At 43.2% G+C, this 10,800-nt stretch overlaps 2 protein-coding genes across 2 annotated transcripts; both read left to right on the top strand.

The window, feature by feature from the left end:
* On the top strand, positions 664 to 2,594 carry LOC109841269 (chaperone protein dnaJ 8, chloroplastic; the record flags this gene model as incomplete). Its single annotated transcript, XM_020410183.1, has 3 exons — positions 664 to 912; positions 1,412 to 1,480; positions 2,118 to 2,594. Coding segments are annotated over 3 exons (504 nt in total), but the record flags the coding sequence as incomplete, so codon positions are not given.
* On the top strand, positions 3,221 to 3,910 carry LOC109842597. Its single transcript, XM_020411453.1, has one exon. The coding sequence runs from the start codon at positions 3,221 to 3,223 to the stop codon at positions 3,908 to 3,910; it is 690 nt and encodes a 229-aa protein (XP_020267042.1).

Here is a 10,800-nt window from a genome sequence, read left to right as displayed (position 1 = left end):
TAGTTTCAGTCGTCGGTCTGAAACTAGGTCGTTTTGACGAAAAAAACTTTAAAACTTGCTTAATTAAATGTCTGCTAGACTTCACGGAACTTCAAGTCCTGTGAAGTTTCATCGATTTTTAGACAAAAAATTAATGAACCTTCATGGGATTTGAAGTACCGTAAAGTTTAGTAGCCATTTAATTAAGCTACTAAACTTCACGGGATTTCAAGTCGAAGTCCCGTGAAGTTTGGAAACTTCTTTTGCCAAAACAGACCTGGTTTCACCCCGATGGCTGAAACCAGGTTGGTTTTGGCAAATACTTTTGAAAATATCGTTTTTTTTGCTAACAATTAAAAAGAATGGTCGGTTTTAAAAATTTGTCAAAAAAACATACAAATCCGAATCTTAAAAGTGGCATATCCGTTAGGAATCCATTTCATAACAAAACGATCACCACCCGGCTCTGCACGCCCCATTCGAAAGCAATTCCGGGTCCCACCTCTGAGAGACGCAGCTATCGAGTTGGGTCATTTTCGTAATTTCCCCCCGTAAAAAAAGGCAGAAAATGGATAAGAACCAGACCTCATCCTCACACGTGCCACGCAAGCACTCGCTCCCTTTCATCATCACTCTATAAATAAAGAACAAAAGTTGCCGATTTTCTTCCTCTATCATTGATTGTCCCCCCAAATTCAACGCCGTTTCGATCTCGATAATTTTCGATTAATTTTCGCTGGGTGTTTTTGGAGAGAAGTTCGATTCAATGGCGGTGTCGATGGGAATGATGGGTTCGTTCGGGTCGTGCTCGCCCCCTTCGCCGATGGGAAGAAAGGGGCGAGCTTTGAGAGGAGGGAGGAAGAGGGGTTGCGGATCCAACCCGGTGCATCCGAGACGGAGGTCAAGAAGGCTTTTCGGCAGCTCGCTCTTCAGGTGCCCGTTCTTTTTTCTATTTTTTTTATGCGGAATCTGTGGATATTATGGCATTTTTTGGGAGAAAAGAGGGGGTTTTAAAATTTATTTTGGGAGCGAAAATTGTTTTTTTTAATGATTTTCATTTAAGTTATTATGATTGTTTGTTTTGTTATGAAGTGGTTTTGGTATCTGACTTGTTTTTTTTTTTAATTTCTGTGATTGGATTATGTTAGAAGCGGGAAGCGTTTTATAATGGTGGATTTTGATGCGATTTAATCAATTCTTAAATGTTTTTGGGTATGAAAAAGAGGGATTTTGTTAGAAGTGATGAGAGATTAATGGGATTTTGGTAATTTTGTTTTGTTCTTTTTATTTGTTGTTTCCTCGGTGATGGGTTTTTTTGGAGAAAGGTGGCATCTTTATGGAATTTTAGTTGATGGGTTTATAGTTAGTTTAATAGCACTTATTACTCTAAAATCTCTTCTTTTTACTGAACTATTATCTGATTTATTTGCAGTACCATCCGGATGTGTGCAAAGGGAACAACTGTGGCGTTCAATTCCATCAGATCAATGAAGCTTATGATGTGAGTAGTGCAATTTGAAATTTATTTCCTTACTAGTTATTTTTTTTCCTAATTAAATTTATCTGGAGAAACAACAGTACTGGCTGTGATTAGGATTATGTTGTTGCAAAATGTTAATTTGGATAAACCTTATAGATTATGTTGTTAAAAGTTGTTAATTTGGATAAAATTTATATGGGATAATGCTGTCAACTGACTTCTTATCTTTAATGTAATAGTAAAAGTTTAATAAGGATAATAAAGTTTTCTGTTAGGATATATTATTGACTTTAGGAAACTTATCCTAACTGCTGACGAAATCTATTTCTATTTCCTAAACATTTTGCGTTAAGCAAATGTTGCATTTATCTGGTTCCAGTGCCATCCACCCCGAATCAATACCTTATGATCATGCTTCTGTAATCTTGGGACTGATAAACTGTTTCGAAACTCGGAAGTATTGTATGCGAACCTGTGAACTCCCAACGTGCATAGTTGTGTGATATTCTTTCATTCATCTCCCAATAATGGCGAATTCGGTGGAGGTTGATGAAGCAAACTATATAGGCATAATGTTGTGAATATGTGTGTACATCATGTTTTCGTTCCTCTGCGATCATGGTAACTGATTGAATGTGTGTTGGTGAAATGTTTTCAGATTGTGATGAATAGCTTGAGGGCATGTGATGAGGTAGAGCAATGGCGGATTGAGGACTGGAGCGACGACAGCGATGAGCCGGTGAGGGGGATGCATGACTCAGATTGGGACTTATGGGAGGAATGGATGGGATGGGAAGGAGCAGGAATCAGAGACTACTCTTCTCACATTAACCCTTACATTTGATCTCGAAGGACTTTGAACAACATAAATTTTTAGTTCCTTTGGCTTCCTCTGAGAAGAGAAATTATCTTCTCCCCAGAGCCAAAAGACCAATTAGCCAAGCAACCACGTGTACATAAGCACCCAATGTAAATATTGTTGGTCTTTATGTTATGTGATCTTTTCCTGAATTTTTAGGGAAATGTTCATAATCTCTATGTGATCTTTTCCTGAAGTTTAAGGAAATGTTAATGAAACTCTTTATGTTATCTTTTCCTGAAGTTTTTAAGGAAATGTCCCTTCTCTTTGAAGTTTCTTTTGTTGTCAGCTTTGATGTTCTTCATTGATGTGTATGGTAAATTCTGACTGTTGGAATTTTTTTCCCCCACAAAACAGAACCGTGAGATAAAAGTCCGATGTGCATCTCATTGAAAAGGTGTACCATATATTTGCAAATATTGGTGACATAAACTCCCCCACCCTACTCCCGTCAAAATAAAATAAAATAAAATAATAATAAATAAAGACCAAAAACTGGTTAGGCCCCGTTTGTGAAGAGGTCTTTGTTTGTTACAAGCAGTTGCTAGAGTTTAGGAGCTAGCTCAGTTTGCTTTGAGTAAGTCCTAGTCTCTAGGAATCAGTCAGTTTGGTTTGAATAAGTCCTAGTCTCTAGGAATCAGTCTTTGTTTGTTACAGGTAGTTGCTAAAAGTTAGGAGTCTAGCTCAGTGAGCTATTTTCTTGCATTCAGTTAAACTCTGTAAGGCTATTTAAACAGTCAATTCTCAATTCAATAAAAGATCAAGGCATTTTGCATCCAGTTTCGTGAGTTTAGTGTTTACACAAACCTTTAACTCTACAAACTGGTATCAGAGCCATCACTAGGCCTGATTATTTAAAGTAAGCTGCAGCTTAGAGAGAAAGAAAAGAGGGAAACACAGAGATGAGTGACGACAAGGTTCCCACAAAGATCCCTCACTTCGATGGTCTTCATTATGATCATTGGAGTGAATTAATGGAGAACCTTCTTCGTGCCAAAGGCTTATGGAGTCTCGTTGAGAATGGTTCCGAGGAACCACGTGCAGGGACAATACTGACAGACACACAACAAGAGCAGCTGGAGAATACCAGAATGAAGGATCATAAGGTGAAACACTATCTCTTCAGAGCTATTGACAGAGCCAATTTTGAGCAAGTTTTGGACAGGCGCACCTCTAAAATTGTTTGGGACTCGCTGAAGAGAAAGTTTGGAGGGAATGATCTTGTGAAGAAGAGGCGCACCTCTAAAATTGTTTGGGACTCGCTGAAGAGAAAGTTTGGAGGGAATGATCTTGTGAAGAAGTCACTTCTGAATTCATTAAGAAGAGACTTCGAGGTCCTTGCGATGAAAGAAACAGAAACTATTACGGAGTACTTTGCTAAAGTAATGGATGTTGCAAACAAAATGAGGAGCAATGGGGAGGAGATGCCAGACTCAAAAGTGGTGGAGAAAGTCCTTCGAACATTGACGGAGAGGTTTACCTATGTGGTAGTGTCCATTGAAGAATCAAAAGACACTGGTTCGATGTCCATTGATGAACTTCAAAGTTCTTTGGTTGTTCATGAGCAAAAGTTTAAAAGAACCAGCATATAGGTTGATCAAGTGTTGAAAGTTGAAAGCAGCAGTAGAGGCAGAGGAAGAGGACTGATCAGAGGTAGAGGGCGTGGCAGAGGACGTCAAACTTTCAATACAGCCACGATAGAGTGCTTCAAATGTCACAATTTGGGGCATTTTCAGTATGAATGTCCTAAATGGAACAAGAGCCACGATAGAGTGCTTCAAATGTCACAATTTGGGGCATTTTCAGTATGAATGTCCTAAATGGAACAAGGAAGCTAACTACGCACAACTGAATGAGGAAGAAGAATTGCTTTTGATGGCGTATGCAGAAGAACATGAAGCAAAGAGAAATGATGCGTGGTTTCTTGACTCAGGGTGTTCCAACCATATGTGTGGTGATAGAGGTATGTTCTCGAGCTTTGTTGATGGCATCAAACACTCTGTTTGTTCCAACCATATGTGTGGTGATAGAGGTATGTTCTCGAGCTTTGTTGATGGCATCAAACACTCTGTTGAACGTGGCAACAACACTAAGATGATAGTGGCAGGCAAAGGCAATGTAAGGTTGATGTTCAATGGCTACCATTTTGTGGTTAGTAATGTGTATTATGTTCCTGAACTTAGGAACAACTTGTTGAGTGTGGGACAATTGCAGGAAAAGGGGCTTGCTATTCTAATAAAAAATGGAGCATGTAACATCTATCATCCGTACAGAGGACTCATTGCACGCGCTGAGATGAGTGCTAATCGTATGCTTATCTTACTCAACGAAAGATGCACTGCCACCATATCTATCACAGAAGAGTGCATGCATACCAGCGTTGATTCCACATACTTATGGCATCAACGATATGGCCACCTGAGCTTCAAGGGATTGAAGACTTTACAATTCAAAAGGATGGTGCACGGACTACCTCAATTGGGAGATTCATGTATGTTTTCGTCAAAAGTTGGTTTCATTGTGGAATTCATTATATCTTCGGTCGATTACAACAAATTCGAAAGAAATAGTCTTTTTATAAGACTTCTCTTACACAACAAAAGGAAAATTATAACTTTTTAGAAACAAACGCAGGATCGTTGTTTGGATCACTGCTTGCGTGGGATCTTTGCCTGTGTCGGGAGCGCTTTGACTCGTGGACCACCGATTCACAGATTCTGATTGAATCGTGAAGGCTTTGGGAATTCTTCCTTCGTTTATCGAAGTAGGAATTTGAAAGCGAGTATCTTATCGATGTAAGATATTCACTCTTCCAAAGATCAAGTCTGAGCTTAGATCTCTAGGAATCACCAAATGATGCTTGTCAAAGGGTGAAAGTTCTCTTTTTCTTCCTTAAAATCACCAAAAGCTCAAGCCTTTTCTGCTCCAATTTGCTCTATGTCCTTTATTTCGTGTCTAGGGAGGTATTTATAGGGATAGGAGTGCACAACAGTTGAAACGGGGGTAAAATAACTGACCGGGTGCCTGTTTTTTGGTCGCTGCAGTCGACACTGCCGCGGCTATTGGGGCGGCAGTGCAGTTACCAGCACGTTTCATCGTGCTTGAAACCGTTCTCCCACGACCTTTAACCACCTTTTTCGTGGTTTAACTGCTTGTACACGTCAGTGTAGGGTGTAAATTTGATTTCCCGAAAACAGGGAGTTTCGTTTGTATTGATAAGAAAGCTTATTACAAACTAATAATCAAATGTTTACAACAGAAGCAGAGGGAATGCCCTCTTTGTTTAGTGTGGGGACTTTAGGTGGCTATAGGACGCTTCGCTCGATGCTTATGTCGAGTCTGCTTCCCTTGGACCATTCGATCGAGGTTGCTGGAGAGCTTCAGTATGCAGTAGAAGCTCGAGTCAATGGAGTTCGGGTCTGCTTAGTTCGCCGGCGATCGGAGCTCAGAACTAGGCAGTGGTGCTGTAATGCAAGGATTATGCGAACAGCTTGGTCTCGACTGCTCTTCTCTAAGTTTTTCGACCTCTCTCAAAGTTTGCTGGAAGCGGCTTTTAAATGGAAGAAGGACAGCTTGACTGCTCCTTGAATTATGGGATATGACCATACATTGTTCGGAGATATCCTGCTGCCCATTCGTACCGCCAGTGGTCATTCGAAGAGCTGTGCTCTGTGTCACGTCACGTAGGAGTAGGAAAGCCTCTCCTCGTATGTGTGACAACGGCTGTCGGATGCTTGCGTGGATCTGACCAACCACCGAGCGCCGGCGGCTCTTGCTCGTTGCTTGGACAACTGAGGTGAGTCGCATTTATGAGAGTGCAGGCTGCTTTGACATCTGTCTGCTCACTCGTACTGTGGGCGGCTGTTCGGCGGGCCTGGAGTGCCGTGCCTTCTCTCTTCAGGTCAGGAGAGGCGGGAAAGCGTGTTCCTGGTACTCGAGTGGGTTTGGACAGTTCGCCGAACGCCGGCGGATTCGTCTCCCGACTTAGATAGCCGATGTGAGTCGCATTTATGACTGTTCAGGTCGACTCGATCCGTGTCAGAGAACTGGGCGTGCGAACTCTTCTCGTAGACAAATTCCCTGTAGACCCATAGAGGTATTTTTTACCGTCTACAAGACCCCCTTCAAAGTTTTCAGACCTAAACCGGCTTGTGTGTGGTCTGGAATACTTTGAATGAAGAAGCTTTTGGTGAAGTAAGCGCACTTGGTTTCTTTTAGGATTTTTAGCAAACCCTCAGCTATCAACGGGTTTGATGTGCCTTTACCGATTAAACTTAGCTAATGTCGTGCGCGTCATGACTAAACTAAAAACTTATGTAAATACAAGGCCCGTGATGGCTCTTTTCCTTTGCTTATCTCTGCTTCCCACTGTGGTCGCCATCTTCTGTAGGGTGTAAATTTGATTTCCCGAAAACAGGAAGTTTCGTTTGTATTGATAAGAAAGCTTATTACAAACTAATAATCAAATGTTTACAACAGAAGCAGAGGGAATGCCCTTTTTGTTTAGTGTGGGGATTTTAGGTGGCTATAGGACGCTTCGCGTTCGATCGAGGTTGCTGGAGAGCTTCAGTACGCAGTAGAAGCTCGAGTCGATGGAGTTCGGGTCTGCTTAGTTCGCTGGCGATCGGAGCTCAGAATTAGGCAGTGGTGCTGTAATACAAGGATTATGTGAACAACTTGGTCTCGACTGCTCTTCTCCAAGTTTTTCGACTTCTCTCAAAGTTTGCTGGAAGAGGCTTTTAAATAGAAGAAGGACAGCTTGACTGCTCCTTGAATTATGGGATGTGACCATACATTGTTCGGAGGCTTTTAAATAGAAGAAGGACAGCTTGACTGCTCCTTGAATTATGGGATGTGACCATACATTGTTCGGAGATATCCTGCTGCTTGACTGCTCCTTGAATTATGGGATGTGACCATACATTGTTCGGAGATATCCTGCTGCCCATTCGTACTACCAGTGGTCATTCGAAGAGCTGTGCTCTGCGTCACGTCACGTAGGAGTGAGAAAGCCCCTCCTCGTATGTGTGACAACGGCTGTCGGATGTTTGCGTGGATCTGACCAACCATCGAGCGCCGGCGGCTCTTGCCCGTTGCTTGGACAACTGAGGTGAGTCGCATTTATGAGAGTGCAGGCTGCTTTGACATCTGTTTGCTCACTCGTACTGTGGGCGGTTGTTCGGCGGACCTGGAGTGCCGTGCCTTCTCTCTTCAGGTCAAGAGAGGCGGGAAAGCATGTTCCTGACACTCGAGTGGGTTTGGACAGCTCGCCGAATGCTGGCGGATTCGTCTCCTAACTCAGTCAGCCAAGGTGAGATGCATTTATGAATGCTCAGGTCGACTCGACACCTGTCCAGTCCTTCGAAGCTCACAGAGGTATATTTTACCGTCTACATAGGCGAGCTCTTCCCATCAAATGGTGTGAAGTTAATCAGATTGAACTTTGCCGGGTATGGTATTGAATCCCATTCTCTTGGATAGGGACACGGAATACCCGTCTTCTTTACTTCCTGAGCGGACATCAAAGCATTGACTTTGTTTTCAAGGTCTTGCATTTTCTTGTCCTCATCTTCATCTCTCTTTGAGTGATGTTGAGCAGAAATAATTGGGCCACCCCCAGTGTTACTAAGCGGTGCAATTGAACCACCCCCAATATTGTTATTGGGAGGATCTGTTGAACCACCCCCATCGTTATTGTCATTAGAAGGTGTATCAGCCATAATGACTTCATCCACTTCTGGATCACTGTCATCTACAACATTCTGAGTGTGGCGGCTGGATTCAGCTCGCTGACTGGACTAAGAAGGTTGAGGTCGTTGAGTTAGCAATTCTCTCATTTGTTGGATAGCTAACTCCATCTCTGTCTTCATCTCAGCTCTAATTTCTTCACATTGCTTCACTAGAGCTTCCTGAAGTATTTGGGCAAATTGATCAGAGGTGATCGTGAGTACTTCTCTGGTTTGCCCTGTGCTAGATATGGTATCATCCGAAGCGATCGCAGAACAAGTGTCCGAGAGTTCATCCTCCGAGGACATTCCTTCTTGCATTTTTTTGTAATCTCTACGTCTGATAGCTGCTAACTGGAGTCTAGACATCCGTTGGGCAATTCTTGAATTGACTTTTCCTCCTGTGGAAAAGTCTGGGTTTGATTCATTTGAACGCCGCTTAGACTTTCCTTTATCAGCCATATTGATGGTGACTTTAGGGAATTCATCCTCTTGAATAGTAAACTTCTTGCTGAAACGTCTCGGCCTGGGCTTTGACATTTCGGTGAAAAGCCTCTGGAACACTGAGACTCTTTGCGGGATGACTTCTCGTTTGGCGTAGTTATATTTCGACAATACTGCTCTAATGAGTCGTGCACAGGAACAATGAGAGCTTATTTCTCGAATAACTCTCTTTCGAAATTTATTCACACCCCCCAACTTGATAATACGATTCATCGGTATGATTGCCAAAAAATCGTATCGTCTGTTGGCATGACCTCCCAGGTATGACGATGTCATTTGGTGAATGCGTCTTCTTCTGGAGGTGTAAAACCTTGTTGGCATTCTTAGGATAATTTATTACTGTCTTTGAGCGATCCAATGTTATGTCGGGAGTTGCACGTTTAGAACCACCGCCTTGCGGGTATGGAGTCTTAACGGGCTCCGAATGCTGATTTTGCACAACTCCAGACTTTGGAATCCAAACTTTGCAGAGTTTTGGCGGTTCTTTGGCCACCGTTTCCTTGTTTCTTTCTCGTCTTTGTTGTAAGAGAGCACGGGCATGAGCAGCGTTTGCATGACGCTTTTGCATACGTTCTTTGAGGGTCGACCGAGCCCTTTTGACGAGAGTCCATTCATCCGTCGTGAGTTGTGCAGAAACGTGAGTAGTTTGTCGTTGAGTTGAACAAACCACTTGTTGTTTCCTCGACTCTAAGTCCGCATAATAACGAACTCCGTCGGTTTGTTCCAAGGCCTTAACCATTTGACGAGCGAGGCGTTGGCGTTGCCTCTGACGAGCCCTTTTCGTCAGAGTTGGCAAACTTCGACCGAACGATTCCTTAATTAGGGCGGAATCATTGTGAGCAGAGCTTTCGGCTTTGGGAATTGCCGGGATAATGTTGCAAGGGGAGGTCTCGACAACGATTGGGTGAGAGTCTTCACTTTGGGCCTTCTTTGGCATGTAAGCCTTCTTCAATGATGAGATCCTCCTATACTTGTGAGACAATGAAGATCTTGAAGAGGGTGATGAAAGATATTCCTCAAACTTGGTTTGGTCGAACTCGTATTCGATCGTGGATTCAACTGGAATCTTGATCCGCTGCGACACGACGGTCTCGGCAGCGAGACCATTGGCTCCCACTGTGGTCGCCAGTTTGTTTTCGTCAAAAATTGGTTTCATTGTGGAATTCATTATATCTTCGGTCGATTACAACAAATTCAAAAGAAATAGTCTTTTTATAAGACTTCTCTTACACAACAAAAGGAAAATTACAACTTTTTAGAAACAAACGCAGGATCGTTGTTTGGATCACTGCTTGCGTGAGATCTTTGCCTGTGCCGGGAGCGCTTTGACTCGTGGACCACCGATTCACAGATTCTGATTGAATCGTGAAGGCTTTGGGAATTCTTCCTTCGTTTATCGAAGTAGGAATTTGAAAGCGAGTATCTTATCGATGTAAGATATTCACTCTTCCAAAGATCAAGTCTGAGCTTAGATCTCTAGGAATCACCAAATGATGCTTGTCAAAGGGTGAAAGTTCTCTCTTTCTTCCTTAAAATCACCAAAAGCTCAAGCCTTTTCTGCTCTAATTTGCTCTCTGTCCTTTATTTCGTGTCTAGGGAGGTATTTATAGGGATAGGAGTGCACAACAGTTGAAACGAGGGCGAAATAACTGACCGGGTGCCTGTTCTTTGGCCGCTGCAGTCGACACTGCCGCGGCTATTGGCGCGGCAGTATGGACTGCCGCGGCCAAAGAGGCAGGTACCAGCACGTTCCATCGTGCTTAAAACTGCTTTTTCGTGGTTTAACTGCTTGTACACGTCAGCACACGTTCTATTTCTGACACGCTGCCACGTGGGCTTCAAAAAATCATCATACAACTGTCTTGTAACCGCCGCAGCACCCCTTGTAATAGCCGCGGCACCATAGCCTGCCGCGCCTTAGCCGCGGCACCATAGGTTGTCGCGTCTTAGCCGCGGCACCATGGGCTGTCGCGCCTTAGCCGCGGCACCATGTCCTGTCGCGCCTCGGCAGCGCCGCCATGTACTACTTGTTGGTATGTACATTGTCCTTCCATGTTGTCTCGCTTCCTTTGAATAATTCCCTCTGATTAGGAGGATGGTGTTTATCGTCGTTTCTTTGTCTTGAGTAGTATTTGGATGTCTGTAAGCATTTTTTGACGCCTACAAAGTAGTACTTGCACTGATTGCTTCACAGGCAAGCAACATCGGAATGCAGTATCAAAGAGGAGTGAATGGCGCGCCAGTAAGGTACT

The sequence above is a fragment of the Asparagus officinalis genome, chromosome 5, assembly GCF_001876935.1.
Source record: "Asparagus officinalis chromosome 5, Aspof.V1, whole genome shotgun sequence".
Lineage (NCBI taxonomy): Eukaryota > Viridiplantae > Streptophyta > Magnoliopsida > Asparagales > Asparagaceae > Asparagus > Asparagus officinalis.
The sequence above is the reverse complement of the archived record's forward strand: the minus strand, read 5'-3'. Positions and strand labels throughout refer to the sequence as shown.

Excerpts from the sequence above, each read along its gene's own strand:
- LOC109842597 (XM_020411453.1), top strand. The coding sequence starts at position 3,221 with ATGAGTGACGACAAGGTTCCCACAAAGATCCCTCACTTCGATGGTCTT.